At 43.5% G+C, this 18,245-nt stretch overlaps 1 protein-coding gene across 2 annotated transcripts in view; it reads left to right on the top strand.

The window, feature by feature from the left end:
* Positions 1-453: 453 nt before the first annotated feature.
* Positions 454-18,245, top strand: part of PCNX1 (pecanex 1) — a gene marked incomplete at its 5' end in the record, with an annotated part of 87,975 nt that continues 70,183 nt past the window's right edge. For both annotated transcript variants that reach the window (XM_084262905.1, XM_084262906.1), the window contains 3 exons: positions 454-606; positions 8,551-8,759; positions 14,616-14,721. In XM_084262905.1, the coding sequence (XP_084119031.1) occupies positions 454-606; positions 8,551-8,759; positions 14,616-14,721 (468 nt within the window). The remainder of the gene's footprint in view (positions 607-8,550; positions 8,760-14,615; positions 14,722-18,245) is intronic.

An 18,245-nucleotide genomic window follows, 5' to 3' on the forward strand; every position in this document is an offset into this window, starting at 1 on the left:
ACAGGTTTCCTCCAGGCACACCCCGCCCCCCCAGCCGGCCGCGACCCTGCGGCGGGCTCTGGGCCCCGGCGGGGACGACGGCTGGCGGCGGCACCCCGCCCGCCCTCCGCCGCGCCGCCAGGGGGTGCCGGCCGCGCCGCTGCTTACTTCGGCAGAGGCGGGGGCAGCGGGGAGGCCGTGCGCAGGCGCAGTACCCAGCGCCCCCGCAGCGCCGTCCCTCCCGGCGACGGAGCGCGGGGCGGGCGTCCCCTGCCGCAAGGGCTGCCGGTCTATCGGCGGCGCGGGGGCGGGCGGCCGGCCCGGGGCCCGGACATAAGATGGCGGCGGCGTTGCTGGGGAGGTGGTGGCGGTGGTTGCGGCCGTGCGGGCTGTCGCGGAGCGCGGGCGGCGCGCGGCTCTGCCCGGGCTCGCAGGGCGGATAGAGCGGGGCCAGCTCGGCGGAGCGGGGCCGCCATGGGCTCCCAGGTGCTGCAGATCCTGCGCCAGGGCGTGTGGGCGGCGCTGAGCGGCGGCTGGTACCAGGACCCGCACCAGGGCGCTGGGGTCAATGCGCTGCACCTATACCTGTGGCTCTTCTTGCTCGGCTTCCCCTTCACCCTCTACATGGTGAGCGCAGGCCGCCGCCCCGCCCGAGGGAGCGGCGTCAGGGTGGGCCGGGTGGGGGGCCGCCCGCCGCGGCAGCGGGGAGGCCTGGCGGGGAGGGGGGGTGGGCCGGGGGGAGGTTGGGGGGGGGGTGAGGGGGGGGTGTGCCGGGAAGGGCCGCGGGGCCGGGGCCGTCGCGCGGGCGCCCCCTACCCGTGGCGGTGCCTGCGCGCTGCCGGGCTGCCCCAGGAAGGGGTGCCCGCGGCCCGCCCGCCCGGGGCTTTCCCCTGCCGGGAGCCGTTGGGAGCGCCGGGCCCGGCAGCCGCGATCGAGGCGGGTCGGAATACGCCCGAGGCTGCGGCTTTTCGGGGCCGTTTAACCGGGAAAGATGCGAGCGGGGCGCGGCAGGGTCTCCGTCGGCGCCACTCTGCCTGTGCCTTCCGTGTGCTCGCCCTCAGAATCGGGCATCGCCCTGCCCGCCTTCGCTCCGCATCGCGTGGCGGGGATTTCTGCTGTCGAGGAAAAAAAGCACGGCTTCTGGAGAAGCGCCGGGGTCCGGCCAGGGCGGGGGTTCTGGCTGGCAGCTCCGCCGCCTCTGTCTTGCGAGGCGGCAGCAGGGATGTGCTTCAGGGCCCGTAACCTAGAAGTTATGTTTGCCCGTAGCGTGCTGCCAGCAAAGCGCTCGCTGTGCTGCATCTGGAGTCTGGTTACTGGCGAGAAGTTAGTGTGGCTCTTTTGTTTGCATCCAGACTTTAGTATACTTGGTTTGGGAGAATTCCTGTGGAATACGTGTTTGTATCTGGTGCTTCGGTCAAAGCTGTGAAACTGCTAGCCTGTAAACCTGAGAAATCTCTTCATATTTGGATTTGGGGGCAAATACTGGAGAGGTATGATCTGTTAGGACAGAGGGGGCAGTTTCCTGTTGACCAGTGCTTACCTTTCTGTGGCAGTTTGGTGTTATTTGTGAAGTACTGATGTTTCACTTCAGATTTCTCAATAGAAAGGTGTGATCATACAAGGTATGCTGTGACCAGTTTTGAGCTTATGAGGCAGAATGTAATTTTCCAGTCTGCCAGGTCTGGATGCTGGGGCAACTTAAAAGCAGAAACTGCATAGTGAAAGAAAAAAAAAATACTTAGTGAATGAAACCTTGGAGAAAAAACTACGTGTGTGCAGTTGCGGAGGCAGAGTGCTGTGAGGTCAGGCCTTTACTTTGTTGAAAAACAGTTTGTAGGACTGCAGTATGAGATAGTTTGTGCTAAGAAATAGCTGATGTGGAAGAGGAGGTTAGGTTTTTAATTCTCATCATCGGGCCTTAGAAAAAGGTAGCTTCGAGGATTTTTGTTTGAGAAGTTTATACTGCTGGCAAGGAAACCACAGGCTGACACAAAATGCTTTTAAAACCAAAGTTAATAGAGCAACAGCTAGATAAAACTTAGAACTAAGCAGATCCTCTCTAAAAACCATGAATCTGTATCTGTTTTGAGTCCTATTGAATATGGGAAGAAGTGAGTACTTCTGGTCTTGAATGTATTTTTTTTTTTAAGTACTGCTTTTGTGCTTTGGTAGAGTAGTCTCTCAGCAAGGCAGTACTAATTAAAGAAAACTTACCACACCTTTATGAACAGCTATGAAGAGCCTTCACTGTGGGGCTGAGCTATATTCTATGTAGGTCTTTTGATAACTGGTAAACCTGGACCAGCATTTGAGTCTCCTGCTGTTCTTAAAGCTTCAATTGCCTGTACTACGGGGTAAACTTCAGTGTTGCATAAACCTTTTAGCCTTTTCCTGTTCAAAGGGAAAAAAGACAGGCAAAAGCAAGTTGATTCGGGTTTTGTTGAGGTCAGAAATTCTCTTGCTTCATAGCTCTGGACAAGTTAAAGATGCAACAAGTTCCAACTTCCCTGAGAATAAGTAGGGAGATTAGTCACAAGTTAAAGCAGATTGAATCATATTTGGCTGTTTTCCCTCTTTCCACCCTCTGCAGTTTAAGTGTTGTCTAGACATTAACTAAACAGGCAGAATCATGATGGCCATCTTAGCATCTCCTAAACTTTTTCTGAATAAAAAGCATTAAATGTTGCACTGCAGTAGGAGATATGTAAATAAGCAGAACTTGCTTAAGAAAGTCTTAGGTAATAGTAATCTGAATTCTGAGCATGGCTCACTGGTGTGTAGGAGGGAGTTTCTAAGCTGGCTTCAAATGACTTGTTGCTGGCAGACAACCCTGTGTGTTTAAAAAACAAGGTGTATAGAAAGACCTAGAATGCTGGCAGGTTTTATATTGCTTCCTTGCACAAGGAATTCCAAGATCATAGCGTTGCTTTGATGAATTGGGACAGCAGTAACTGCAGATATTCTAAACTGTTTTGTAGCAACAAAGGTAAAGGATCCCCAAAGAACTTTCCCTGTAAGCAGGCTGTCAAGGCTGTGAATGCATTTTACAGTGAGCTAATCGTTTTTGGTTGGTTTGGTGTTTCTTGTAGTGTTGTTTAAGCCCCAACAGGAATGGAACACTTAATCTCTTTTGGGTATGGTCATTTAGATGCACTTACTGCTTAAAGACTTGGTTTACTGTACCCAAGGTTCTGATCTTTTGTCTGTGTGTTCCTTCCATTGATCCTGTGTGTTCAGAATGGAATCTGGTAATGGTTGCGGTCAGCAAGTAACACTGTAAATCTCTGTTTCTTTTTGCATGTGCTTGCCAGTGCTGAATTTAACGCCTGGCACAAACCATCTGAAGAAATCAGCAGTAGAATTCAGCTACCCTTTCTTCCTTGGTCCCTCATCTGCCTTCTGAGCGTAAGCATGTGAAAGTGAGCTCTGCTCCCTGTGTGAAGGAGAAGATAGATGTATACAGAAATGCATCTATGTTACAGATCTAGGTACTTTTCTTTTTCTCAGGTGCATTTATGCACTTAACCTGTCCCTGTCAGAAACGTGGAAAAAATAAAAGTGTAGGTAATAAATTGGGGTGTAGAGGAAGAGAAATGTCGGTTTGAGTGGCTCTGTGGCTTGGCAGCATGCATACAAAAGTACTGCTTTCTAGACTAGTTCAATCTATCCTGTTTGGATATTTGTATTCAGTAACACTCAACAGTGCTTGTCGACCTGTGTGTGTGTGTGTGTGTTGTAAGAGCTGATCCCTGTTTTTAATCCAAACCTCAAGCTGAGAGAAGAAAGTGCACCACAGTATGGGGAAACTGTACAACTAGGTTGTACAATATAGTGGTAGAGCTGGAAAAAATACCCGAAATGCGGAGGCCGATGTTAAGGCATCAGTGTTGCAAGGGGGTGGGGAAGAGAGATGCTGCCAAAGCACTTCCCCTAGTAAGAATGCTGTTTCAGCCCCACCACCTGCGCGGGAGGGGGTGAAGTCTTGGCTCTGGTGCTCAGGGAACTTTGCCAGTGACTGAAGAGAAGCCAGAACTGTACCTTGCTTCGGGTGATGGGCTCGTACGTACCTACAGAACTTGTCTGTCAGAGTCAGGCTCATTTAGACAACAGTTTACTTAATAGGCACTTGATTTCTTGACTTGTGTACATAGTTGCAGAAGTAGATCATAAAAATGCAGTTTCGTGTGAAAATCTTTTTTTTCCCCCCCCCACTATGAAGTTTCTGAAACTGGACTGTTTCTGAAGATAGGAGTTTGAGTACTTGGAGCTGGTAGTGGGATTAGAATTCATGGTATCCCATGTTGCTCTAATCCACCTCTAGTTTTCTGGGTACTTTTTTGCACACCTTGAGGTGTCAGTCAAAAACTAGGTAACTTATAACTGCATGTGCTCCCTGATAACAGTACTTCTTAAGGGCTCTGACTGTTCATAAACAAAAAGTGGTTACAAAACTACATGTGCTGTTTCTTGATTTTTTTTCTTTTTCCCCCATGTGGAAGTTTCTATAAAATACTGACCTCAAAGAGCTTGAAGTTAAAAGCATTTCATAAGACAACTGTTACTGCTTAATGAATGCTTCACTGATACTGCTTTTACATAAGGACTTGCAATCCGATTTGGGTTGGGAGACATTCCTATGAATGTTCTCAACAGGTAACACCTACATATCCCTTTTCAAAAAGAAACTGGAATCTTCTGCATCTGTATTGCCTAGCCAATGCTAGATGTGATGGCTAAGATCCATATAGTCTTTGGTTCTTCATTGATATGCAACACAGCCCATGACCAAAGAAATTCCCTTTGGTTCCTGGCACTTCTGTATTTGAAATGTTGGATCAAGATACAGTGACCTTTGTAGTTAGAATAGGAATATTTTAGTCCTAACTAGTGGTCTGAAGTTTCTGTTCTGGATTGGCCACTGGAATTATGGAGTGCTTAAAGCTCTTTCTAACCACTCTTTCACAAAAGGTGTGATGGGATAGAACTGAGCTGACCTGCAGCCAACAGCTTCTAGAGGGGACAGTCCTGCTCCTCAGCTGTGCCTTCATTCCTGTGCTTTACCGTTATCACACGTATATACTATGGATTTCATAAATTGTCTTGAAAGTGTTAGATTTGGAAAGGAACTCCTGAGGGGAAGGTGGTAGAAATTGGTGCAGCTCGCCCCTCCCCCCGTCTTTGAGAGTACTACTTAAGTTCCCTTTAAGATTTAAGGGAATAATTCCAGCTAGTTTATTCAATCATTTGGTTTGTTCAGCCATTAAATGACTGAACTTGTCAACAGAATGTAATTAAAGCAGGCAGTTTTTGCGTGGTCATGTCTAGCTCTTTCTTCTGTCCTACAAGAGCTTCACTTACGACTACTGCTGTTCAAAGTACAATTTCTTTTGGTGCTAATCAAAGTGACTAGAGATGTGCAGCAAAATGGGATGTTCTCTGAAATGCTGTTGCAGCTACAGACCTGTAGCCACCTGGTGTCTGCTAACAAGCTTGAACCTGAGGGATTTAGTCTTTTGTGACCAGTAAAAATACTTTAGTACTTGAAAAGAACTGATAAGACTTATCTGCAAAGATGTAGGACTTAAGTTTGTATTCTAGTCTTGAGGATGTTATTGTATAGGATGCACAGTTATTCTGAGAGACTTGTCCTACCTCAAAGGTATTCAAGTGTCAAGCATAGTTTAAAATACAAATGTCACTTTAACTTGCCTGGGTTTGTGGAGAGAAGACCCCAAAAGTTGAATGCTTCTAAGTTTGGCAAGGAAAAATAGAGGAGGCACGTGGGGTTTAGGTTGGATTGCAGTAACTTTCCCCTTGAGGCTGGAGTGCAGGTGAGTTGCTGGTGCTGTGGGAAGCACTGCTGTACTGCACTGTAAGACTTACTGTAAAGTATAGCCAGGCAGCAGAGGATGGCAGACATCCCCAAATTTCTTCTGTTCCCCAAGTATATGCCCTATCCACAGAGGAGTATCTACTGATGAATACAAACAGGGAAAAGCAGTGAGTTAATTTCTCTTCACTTTCTGGGATGTGAGGAGAAAGCACCCTTTCATTCTTCATTGGGTTTGCTGCAAGTTATGTGAGGTGTTTTGATCCCCCACGCCCCCTTCTTAAAGCTTTTCCTTTGCAGAACAGGATGTGTAGACTTGACATTCCAGAAGATAAAATGGATACGCTGTGTGACCTCACTGCTGATGGAGTAGACAAATCGAAACGCTCTCCAGATAGAAAAGCATGGCTTTTAGAGACTTACTCTAGCTTTTGTCATGTAGTGTTAAACTGACTCTTCTGGTAATGGCTTCTGCACACTTGGGTACTTGTAAGAGAGAGGCTAGCTGAAGTTGTGGTGCTGATTGAGTAGCAGACTGTTTAGAAGCTCCTATGCTCTGCCAGAAGTTAGCAGGCTTGCCTTAGCCCGCAGGGACCTGGTTGCCTCTGAAGTTTTTGTAAGCAGAAGCACCAAAATGTTTGAGGAAACCCTTGTAGCAATGCTTCAGGGGTTGCATGGGTGCCATTAGCATCAGTGTGGCTCCTGATTGCTTACTGATGCTGTTTTTAAATAGCTTTGTTCCCCCTTTCTCCTCTTGCCCTGGTGCTCAGTAAGCGAATCTCCATATCCATTAGGGTCTTGTCCAGCTCAGCATGCAAAATATAACTTGGTATACCTCAGCTTAGGTGCTGACTGGTTTTGGAGGAAAAGGCAGGTTAAACTTGATCTTTTTTTAAGAAAATAATCCTAATAAGTAACCTGCCACAATTATTTATGCTTGTTTGGCTTTAGAAATGGTTATGATTATTTGGTTTTGCTTACTGCCAGAAAACGAGCAGCTGGATTAAAGATTAGTTTTGTTCTGAAGTCAACAGTCAGTGTAATATTTAGGAATGTTTATTCTTCTATCCCCTTTATTACTGCAATACTTTTTATTTGGAGACTTTGAACAGTGGTTTTGCTGGAGTCATGGCTTAAATTGTGGTGAGCACTACCCCTTCTACAACATATAAATTCTTGAATATGTAGAATTAATTAATGTTGTAATTGGGTCTCTTTTTTAATGACTAATGTCGGCTTTATGTGCAGATAGTGCTCTGTCTTATTCTCCAGTCATTTTACCTTTGTAATTCACCAAGGTGTGCATGGGGCATTCATCTCCAAACAAACTCTTCTTGAATGGTCTGTGTAGGGAGGAAAACTTGTGCACAAGCTGGGATTCTCCTTAGGTTAGTTGGGAGGTCTAAAAAAATGGTTCACTTGTTCTTCTTATCTACTAAATTAATGTTCATGCTGGGTAAGAAATGCAGTTTAATTTTGGTTGTCATCTGTCTCCTTGTGTATTTATGGCTGTTTGAATTTTGTATCAACTGTGCTACATCACTGTCCTTTACGGCACTGGCAGTCAAGTGTTTGAGAATGCAGGCTCTCCTTGCTTGTGTGAGGGAGGTGGTGTATTTGTGGATGAAGACTAGGACTTAATACCTCATTTTGTTTAGTGACTGCCTAAGGAAATGGTAAAATTATAAATATGAATAAAAGGTGAATTTGAAGGGTGAAAGCCTTGAAGTAAAAGCTGAAGTTTAACAAGTACCCTGAAGGCTTCTTTTAAATAGTGTTAGTCTGCACTGCAATGTCTCTGGCTGAAGCGATTTATCTGTAAAGGCCTGATGGGCCTCAACAGAAGTTGCAGGCCAGCTTTAACTCTGAGTGGAATTTCAGAAGTTTAATTCAGGACTGAGGTTTTTCATGTGGCTTCTGGCCACCTTAGACACAGCTGAGAAATTCTCTTCAGAACATCTGTATTGGCTGCATTTTCATGGACATGAAAAGGTCTAGCACAAATAATCTTTGCAGCGTGTGGTCTTGCAGAATATTGTGAACTACAGCTCCAAGTTGTGAGCCACAAGTGTAAATGACCTTTTTGTTTTGAGTTGGGTTTTTTGTATGCTGGTAGGAAAAAGCTTGGTTTTTGTGATGGATGAGTAACTTGCCCTGCAAGAGAAGCTTTTGGAAGCTGAAAAAGCAATGTTAGAACATCAGTGTGGGATAGTTAAACAGCATTTCTCCCATCTACTGTGCTGTCACACTGTCACCAGTTTTTTCCACATGGGCTTGGTGTTGTGTACTAGCCCTAAAATAATAAGGCAGTACCCTGTGCTTGGTTTAGTTTTCAAGTTGCTTAAAATTTTCCCATCTCTGTCCATAACAGCTAATCGAGTATACCAGGTGTGACACACAAAATAGGCTAGCTCTAGGTTTCCTAGGTTAGATCTTGCATTCCAGTAGCTTGGAAAAAGAGAACAAGGGGTGGAATTTAGTTCTCAGACTCCATTGATACAGGTCTACTTAGTGTGCTACTGAGGTGGTTTGATATCTTGTAGTCCAACTGTTTTCTATCTTGTTAGACTTCCAACAATATCCACGTGAAGCCTGACTACAGGGGGGTGTGTTTAAACGGTTGTGTTCAGCATGATCAATATTTTCAGTACGAAAGAAACTGTTAAGCTCTAGATAGCTTTATGTATTATGAAAGTTTGACCTTGTGTTCATTAACTGTTTTTCTTACTCTCTTTTGAAAGGCCCTTCCTTCTTCCATGATGATAGTAGCTGTCTACTGCCCGGTGATAGCAGCTCTCTTTATCGTTTTGAAGATGGTGAATTACCGTTTGCACAGGGCACTGGATGAGGGAGAAATTGTGGAGAGGAATGCTAGTGAGCACATGGACCGAGGTGCAAAACCAGAGCAGAGCAGTATTTCAGCCAAGAGGAAAGACAGCAATGGGCCCAGGTAAGGTGTTGTCTCATACTTGTATACTGCTTCGTGTCCTGTCTTCGCCAGATGTGTAACTGGAATGGTGGTTGAAAAATAACACGGTGGAATATGGATGCAGACCTCTGCAGTTCTGAAAGTCTGTTTACATTTGGTGTTTAAAAGCAGACTTATTTATGTATTAGGTTTGAAATGATGGATTCAAGTTAATTTCCTGATTGTTCCCCCAGAGGAGCTGTAGAACAATATTGAAAATGCTGGAAGCACTGAAACAATAGCATGGAAAATGTGTGCTGATTAGGCCACTAAATACTTAATGAATACAACCAGGACAAGTAATCTTATTTCAGCAGTAGACTTAGTTTTAAAAATCTAGCTGTGAAAGACCACATGCTACGAGCTCAGTTTTTAATCACTAAATGTCTGTTCAGTTCGCTTAGTTTTGCAAAAGCAGGAGTCTGATATCATGCATGACTCCAGTCACAGCCTTACATTAGGAGAACACCGTCCTGTTAATTTGGAAAGTCTGGAATTGCTCAGCTCCATAATGAAGATGATTCTGAAGTAACCTAAATAGGTGGGAATTCCTTTCCACAGCTGGTCTTTGCTGTCACAAACATTAAACCCCTCCCCGCCCCCCCCCCAGTGGTTTTCCTTCTCTGACCAGACTATTTGGAAAAAGAAGAGCAAAAGATGACTCATTAAGAAGGCCAGCCCAACCAGTCTGATCAGACTGGATGTGTTACCAGCTCTATTATCAAAGCCTCTGACTGGCTCCAGATAATTGAGGCTATCTTAAGAATTAGACTGCGTGAAATAAATCACCTTTGAATCCTTAGCTTTTCAATACCATCTGTCTCTTGTCTGTGGATTTCTGGTACTAGTAGCTGTGAGTGGTTTTCAAAGTGAGGCAGTTAGTATGCTGTCCTGACTTAAGAGGCTGTGTGTGTTTTATTGAAAAGAAAAATGCCACCAAACAAACCCTCTCATACTTCTAAATGGAGACACATGCTGTAAGGAGATGCCGTTGAAAGAAGCCTCTTAAGTCAGTTCGTTAGGATGCGTAATGAAAGGAAGCGTTAAAGTGATGCTCTTTAAAATACTCAGTCTTGAAGTAAAAGGAAGTCATTGCACATGGGGGGGTGGCTTCTCATGAGACAGGTCTTAAATTTTTCTGTGTCTGCTCTCAGCTCAGAGTGTATTGTTAGCAAAAACAATGTCTTGGATTCCTTTAAGTTGATATACAGTGACTTCTTGTATCAATCTTTCATTAACTTGACCCTTTTTCCATGTTGTGTTTGGTAATTGGAACCTGCTGATTTTAATTGTGACTCCATTTAGAACACCATATACCTTACTAAAAGTGTATTGAGCTATTTCTGGCAGAATGCTTGCCTGAGTGTATCTTAATGCTTATTCTGCTTAATAAAATTCCTGAAAGTAAATAGCGGTCTGTTCTGCTTCAATGCAGCCTTGTTAACGCATGTTTTAGCTGTGATCCTTAGACTGAAGGTTTTTTAAAGCCATGTAGTTTTTGCTTCCAAAACAGTAGCCAAGACTTGGCAAGGGATTTCTTCCTACTAGTATTGTGAATAACTTCTGGATGTTTCAGAAGTTCTGTTTTGTCTAAGGAGCACTTGACGTGGGACAAGTTACTACATTATAAGCATTTGTGAGCTCAGAGGTAGAGGTTAGTTTGATGCTGTGTGTCCTGCTTGCCAACTAAAGTTTCATTAACTTTTATATGATCCTTGTTCCCACTTTCAGGTCTCTTAACTAGAACTGGGAACAAGGTCAATGCAGAAATTACGGAGTTACTTTTTGGTAAGTGGGATGTACAGTATATACTAATCTTTGCCTGGAAGCTTACAAGAACTCTGGGATAATATTCAAACCAGTAGAGGGGATGTAGACTGAGTGTTTAATATTAAGCTGTTGCCTTTTTTAGTAGGTTAAATCAGAACACAAATAAAAACCCGTCTGAAGAAACTGTAGGTAGAGTTTCTTTTTTTTTTAACCTCTGCTCCCTTAGCATAAGGTGGAGATCTAAGCAGGCATGCTACCTTAAATATCTCTGTAATCAGAATATTAGCCTTGATAGCTTAGGCTACAGCATGTGGTACTGAATAAATACAATGTAGTATAGTGTGCAAAGCTGTCCTTATTTTCTCCCACCCACCCAGGGCCACTTTATATGTGAATACTGGTATTTTTTGAGGATTAAGCAATAGTCTGGTTACCATTCAAAAGTTACATTCAGTATTCTTTTTAGCTTCTCTTCTTTCCGGAGATGTTTATTAGCAAGGTGGTGCTTTCAAGTATCTGACAAAAAAATATATGCTGTCACTTGTAGGTTTACTGATGAACTGCTCACATACCTTAAGTTCATGTTAGTTTGTGACAGGGACCAAACTCTGAGGGTCTATAGTCTTCTCTTAAAACTTCGGCATGCTTAAGTGAAGAGCAATGTACTGTTTGCTAGGAAAGGCTCTGTTTGTTTTTTCCCTATTGTCTTTATGAAGCTGAAATTCTCTAGTTAGTATTTTTGAAATAAGCTAGTCTTAATTTCGTGAAAGGAATGTGAGTTATCCTCTTGTTTCTAGAGCAGTTGCTGCTTTCATACTGAAGAGAGTGTAATCAGTAACGTTCCTGTGAGGGTTCATGAAAACAATGAATAGGGATATAGCCTCCTAATTTCATGTAAAAGGTAGATAAGCAGTACAAGTGTAATCTTTGGATATCACTGGACCTGCATAGATATGTTAAAATTAAATTGGTTGTGCTTTTGAGGCCATGAATATGGCTTGTTTCTTGTGTCAGTGACTACTGTGGTTCAAAGTATCATAAGGCATTGACCTGGTGCCACTGCTGTCCCCGGTCTCCGTCAGCATGGGGGAGTTGTGAAATTCATGTGGTACCATGATTACATGTTCTTCTACAAAATAACTGACAGTGTTGCATTTTTTGAGTTACATATAGTCTACTTGAACAAGGAAGAGAAATAACAAGTATAATCACTACAACTCTTGCTTTATCTTAGCAGTTTATTCTCCTTGCAGTTTACTGTGGTTGGCAGATCTGTTCTTGACCAGAGATGTTCTGCCTTTTTGACTCTATAATTAGTAATTCAAGCTTTAAAGAAAACTTTCTCTTACTTGAAACTGTAAGAGAAACACAAATGCGGTCTGGCATTTGCAGTATATGCTGTGGTCCTCCTGTGTTTTGAGAACAGCCTTCTGACTAGTTATCCTGCTATTTTAGTAGGGAATTAAGGATGGAAGATGATGTTCACAAGAGAAAAATAAAACTCTTCCTCTGCTTTGTCCTGAAATCAAAATTGCTCATTCCAAACTGTGTCTGGATGTTCTAGAACAAATATCAGAATTCTTGAGTCAGCCTGAGGTGTCTAGTCACATAGACTTACAGCCCCTTCAGATCTTGGTTAGTCTCTGACATGCTCAAGTGATGTAGCTGCAGATAGTAGCTTTAGATAGTACAGTGACTAATAATTCAAAATCCAGATTTTTCTTTGCTTTGGGTGGTCTCTGAGTGCCATCTCCCACAGCAGAATACATTGCAGGGAGCCGGGCATCACATAGTCATCTCGATTTGTGTCGTGACTTTGCTTCAGTGTTTGCTCTAAGGTATGAAGTCAGCAAACTGTAAGAAACTTGTTGTAGAACTTAATAGCAGAAAGGAATGGTGTCAACTTTAGGAGTAAATTACTCCTAAAGGATTCTACATGCTGTTGTAGTCCAAATCCTTATGCATACGGGAGTTAATCCTAAAAATCTCTAATTCCTGCTTGTTCCTGCTGACTTTTTGTTGTTTGTTACTAGCTTTTGTTAATCCTTCAGTTTGTGTGTGCTGTTACAGAATATGGCAGCTGTGAGCAGAGTGGTGCTGTTGGGTTGTATTGTTGCTTATGCTGGGAACTTGGTTCACTCTTAGGCAAAACCACCTCCTTTTCCCATTCTAGCAAGGTACCCAGTTGTATGCATGGCAGCTTATTCACACTGACTTGTTTTTCTGCTTCATAGGACATAGTGTAATCATGTGCAATGTTTCTGAATGAATTATTCAATTGGGAAAGGCGTTTAATCTCTTTGTGAAAGGTGTTCTTTGTTATATCTTCAGTTGTCGTCATAATGTATGCTGAACTTAAACATTAAGTGATTAATTTTTCAGTTTAATCCTTAAATTCATGTTATGTCCTTATGTGTTGTTAAAATGCTTACTTAAGAGGACTACTTTCTCTAGAGCTGGTGGAAGTTATTGAAGCTGAATTTTGTGTGTGTGTTGGTGTGTTTGTCTTCCTTACGTGGTTCTGGCATAGCGTAATTGATAATATCGGCTCAGAGGACTCTGTAAACAGCCATCAGTAAGAGCATGCTTATGTCTGGAGTTGGACCATAATTGTTCTGCTAACTTTATGGCTGGTTGTTTCTTTAGTAAAATTGTTTTTGCGGAAGAAATATATTCTGAAGTCCAGACTGGGCTTTTTCTGTCATCTCCTTGATATAAGAGGCCCCTGAGCCTTCCTACATGACCTAGAATGTTTCTGAAGGTCCTACCTTTAGATGTACCTGAGATGACAGCAGCTTGAAATGTCATGCTGCAGAATGAATGATGGTTCAGGTCCTTTACAGACAGTTTGTTTATAATATCCTAGATTGATGTGTATATATTACAAAAATAATTAGGTGTTGGTCTAATTGCATGAGAATTGAGACCAGCTGTCTGTCAGATTCTGAGGTGCTTCTGTCCCTGTCTCCATGGGAGCTTTATCTTTAGTTTCTTTAGTCCAGCTGGATCAGGGTTGTGCATGTGTTCTTTGGAGTGGACTTGCCACAGCTCAGAATCATTGACACTTGGGAAAGCAGTTGTTTATCTTTGGGAAGGAGCAAAGTGTGTCAGTGTCTGATTGCACTTATCTCTGTTCAGAAGTCTCCTGCATTAAGATGGTTGAAGAGAACTGTATTGGAAGAGGAAAAAGGATGCCTCAACTTTTCCCTCTTTGTAGTTAACAGTGTGAGATTGGATCCCCAAGATGTAGTCCCCAAATCATTACACACTCTCTTGTCCTAATCAGCAGGTCCAACTTGCTTTTGTTTCATAAGTATCTCCTTGGACAAGCTGAATTATGTTAAATTACAATGCTGATCTAAAAAATACTTTCAAACCAATACTCACTAATCATGAAAGGATGACATCATTAGGATGTAATTTTATATATATCTATATATATAGAGAGAGAGTACATCAAAGTATTTCTTGATAGGGCCTATAAATTATCTGAAGGGACATTATTTTCTGGTAGGAAAAAAGCGGTTTGCATCCATGAGAGAGAGGCCATGTCCCTGTGTGTTTCTGACTTTCCTATGAGTTCTATTGACAGTGTGCAGCTTTCTTGTTTAACCCATCCTTACCTTTGCTTCCTAGATCCAGTGTAAGGAAAAGATCTGGAGTCCTTTCACTGCTCCTTTGAAGAGTGCTATTCAATACTTCCGTTAGTTGACTTCTGCATGTTAGTTATGTGTGTGCATGTACAGACAAAGAATTTCATGTGTCAGCACTTCAAAATGCCTTTTAACTCCAGAGTCAGTGTTCGTTGGCTGGTGACAGTGGACGTTACCAAGTCAGCAGCTGCTGTGACAGTATCTAAGGTGCTCCAGCTCTGAGCTTCCTGTGTCAAACGAGCAGTCTTCATCTGAGATACTGGCATATGTTTGAGTCCCTGATGTTTGAAAAAGGAAACATGTTTCGAGTCTGCACTCTGTGTAGACAGACAAACTCCTGTCAAACTGGTAGGTTAATGTTTGTGTTTCTTTTTTTTTTTTTTCCCTCCTCCTTTTTTGCCTTTTCATTGCTCAGTGACCCGGGTGGAGGGATTGAGATGTCTGAGTTCATACGAGAGGCAACTCCACCTGTTGGCTGTAGCTCACGCAATTCTTATGCTGGGATAGATCCAAACAACCAGGTAAGAATTAAAGCTCTTACCCTTCTTGCTTTAATACTGCTGGGTTTGCAATCTGTAGAGTAATCTTTGCTGTCTTTTTAAAATTAGTATTGTATGGGGTTTTTTACTGTGTTAGGATAAATAATTTACCTTTCTATATTTAAATGCTTTATTAGGATGGTGTTACACTCTCCCAGCTGCATACCTGTTGCTCGTCTTGTGTTCATTTTAGGAATGGGTGCATTTTCTAAGGCAACCTACTGTCCCATTACAAAGTTATCCCTTTTCTTCATTTAGCTTTCTTCTGATTTATTAAATCAAAGTGGCTCAGTGTAGTTAGATTAAGGCCCACTGTAGTGGGCCTTTTGATATTAGTGAGCTGCTAGATAACTCAAGCTGTAACTTCACCCATCTGATCTGATTTTTTTCCTCCCTTTTGTTTGATCTGTCATTTAGATACTTATCTGCCAAACTTTAGTTATGGTGAATTAGGGGAGGCTTCTGTTAGGTTGTCTTATAGAACATATCCACTGTCAATTATTTCTTGCAAATGATAAATGGTGTTCTGAAAGCTATTTGTTATTCCTGACAGTTCAGATTCTAGCAAAGTAACATTTTCTACTGTAAAGTACAAAGCAAGATGAACTGTTAGAACTGGAAAGACTAAAGCTCTTTATCTTTGGATGCCCATTGCAACAGGGGTGGGAAGAAAGCACGAAGTGGGGCTGCCGTGCACCCGAGGGAAGTGCTGAAGATCTTGGCTATATTAGATTTTAATGCAACTTCATTATGCTCTAGTTGCCTCAGAATTTCACTAGGGAAGTTGTTCCGTTTCCTTACGTCTGCTAGATTTATGCATTCAACTTCCATAGTGCTGCATGTGCTGTTCCTTTTATTTGGCTTGTGATGTTTAGTCAGTCTTGGCATCTAACAGCTCTTCATGAGAACAAGTAGCGTGACTAGCCAGACTGTAAGGTTATGTTGATGATTAGCAATGCAGCATTGTATTAAAGGTACAGAAGATATTTTTGAATGATGTTGAAATCCTTGTTGTGCTATTACAGCATCAAATCCTTCTAAGTAGCTCTCTGAGCGAGCAGTATATATTGTAGTGCAGTGTTATGTTGGTGCCTTACCTAAGTAATGCTCTGTTACCAGTGTAAGTACTCTTTAAGGGATTTTTTTTCTCCTTTGAAGACAGAAGGTATTTGGTAGTGTTCAAAGGAAAAGGCAGGGGTGGTCTATGTAGGAAGACAGAACTAGGCTAGGGATCATCTTGCTTTGACTGGTCTTTGGGAAAAATACCTATTCCAAATATACTCATAACAGTTTTAATGTTAAAGTGTGATAAAGCTCTGTATTCTTTCCTGTGTGCTTTAATGCTGACAATATTACGCTACTAAAGCTACTGTGAAAGGCAGTATAGAGCTCAGGAGTCCCCTGTGATTGAATTTGCAGCACAAAAAGGTATTTGAACAGCGCATTGTGAGTTCTAGTCAGCTTTTTGTATGAAATACCTTTCTCATGCTGATGCCTTTGCATTCAGCAAGGGATGTTACTGAAATTGAAACATGGCAAAATGACTAACTAAAGGGGTGCATGACTTTGTAGTAAAGAAAATGCATTAAACAAGCTCCAGCTGTTTTTTTTGCATTGCATGTAGCTAAGCCATTGTTCTTCTGTAGTATGGCTCAATAAAATGTGCAAGCTTATTCAGATTACTCTGTTTGCTGCGAATTAATAGCATTATGCTGATTTTCACTGGGAGTCATTTGGAGCAGAGATTTTTGGAAGACAGCATCCCAGTAAGCATCCTGTAAAGTCAAACTGCCATACTTGTTCTGTATCTTGGGTTCAGATTGTGCCTTGAAGTCCTTTTCTCCTGTCCTGTTTCTGAGTAGTTGGACACAAGCAATTTTGTGTACTATTTGAAGTCCTTCGAGAGGTGATACTGGCAATATTCTTGAGGGAAAGCATAAGCTCTGTTTAGCACCTCTGCAAAATAATGAGCTATGGATTACAGGATGTGTGTAGCAGAGGCAGACTGCAGACCTGAGCAGCCAGCTGGTTGTATAAGGAGGTACCTGCCTGCGGGCTGGTCACTGAACATGGCTGCAAAGTAGATACTACAAATTTGAAATGTGATTGTAACTCATATCCAAGAATAGATCAAAGAATGCTGCGTGGTCTTCCATGCTGTAATCTGTGTGCTTGGAAACCATCTTCAAAAGAAAAATTGCACTTTCAGGAACAAGAGGGAGGAAGGCGGAAGGAGGATCCGGGGAACTACAGGCCTGTCAGTCTGATCTCAGTCCCGGGGAAGATCATGGAGAGGGTCATCTTGGGAGCTATCATGCAGCACATGTGTGATGGCCAGGGGATCAGGCCTAGTCAACATGGGTTTACAAAAGGTAGATCCTGTCAAACTAACCTGATCACCTTCTATGACAAGGTGACCCGCTTAATGGACAAGGGGAAGGCTGTGGATGTGGTCTACCTGGACTTCAATAAAGCCTTTGACATGGTTTCTCACAGCATTCTGACTGAGAAACTGGCTGACACTGGCCTGGACAGGTGGATCCTCAGCTGGGTTAAAAACTGGCTGGATGGACGGGCCCAAAGGGTGGTGGTGAATGGAACTAAATCCAGCTGGAGGCTGGTCACGAGTGGCATCCCCCAGGGCTCAGTCCTGGGTCCAGTCTTATTCAACATCTTTATCAATGACCTTGATGAAGGGACTGAATGCTCCCTCAGTAAGTTTGCAGATGTCACTAAACAAGGAGGAAGTGTTGATCTGCCTGAGGGTAGGGAGGCTCTTCAGAGGGATCTGAACAGTCTGGACCCATGGGCTGAGACCAACGGGATGAAGTTTAACAAGGCCAAGTGTAGAGTGCTGCACATGGGACATAATAACCCCATGCAGCACTACAGGCTTGTGGGAGACTGTCTGGAGAGCTGTCAGGAAGAGAAGGACCTGGGGGTGTTGGGTGACTGCAGGCTGAATATGAGCCAGCAGTGTGCCCAGGCGGCCAAGAAGGCCAATGGCATTCTGGCTTGTATCAAGAACAGTGTGGCCAGTAGGTCTGGGGAGGTGATTGTGCCCCTGTACTTGGCATTCGTGAGGCCACACCTTGAGTACTGTGTGCAGTTCTGGGCTCCCCACCATAAAAAGGACATTGAGGTCCTTGAGCAAGTGCAGAGAAGGGCAACCAGGCTGGTGAAGGGCTGGAGGGCAAATCCTATGAGGAGTGGCTGAGGGAGCTGGGGGTGTTCAGCCTGGAGAAGAGGAGGCTGAGGGGAGACCTTACCACCTACAACTACCTGACAGGAGGGTGTAGAGAGGTGGGCGATGGTCTCTACAGCCAGGTGACAGAAGATAGAACAAGGGGAAATGGCATGAAGCTGTGCCAGGGCAGGTTTAGATTGGATATTAGAAAAAATTTTTACTGAAAGATTTGTCAGGGCCTGGCACAGGCTGCCCAGGGAGGTGGTTCAGTCACCATCCCTGGATGTGTCCAAAAAACGGGTTGATGTGGTACTTAAGG

Source organism: Gallinula chloropus, assembly GCF_964237585.1.
Source record: "Gallinula chloropus genome assembly, chromosome: 4".
NCBI lineage: Eukaryota > Metazoa > Chordata > Aves > Gruiformes > Rallidae > Gallinula > Gallinula chloropus.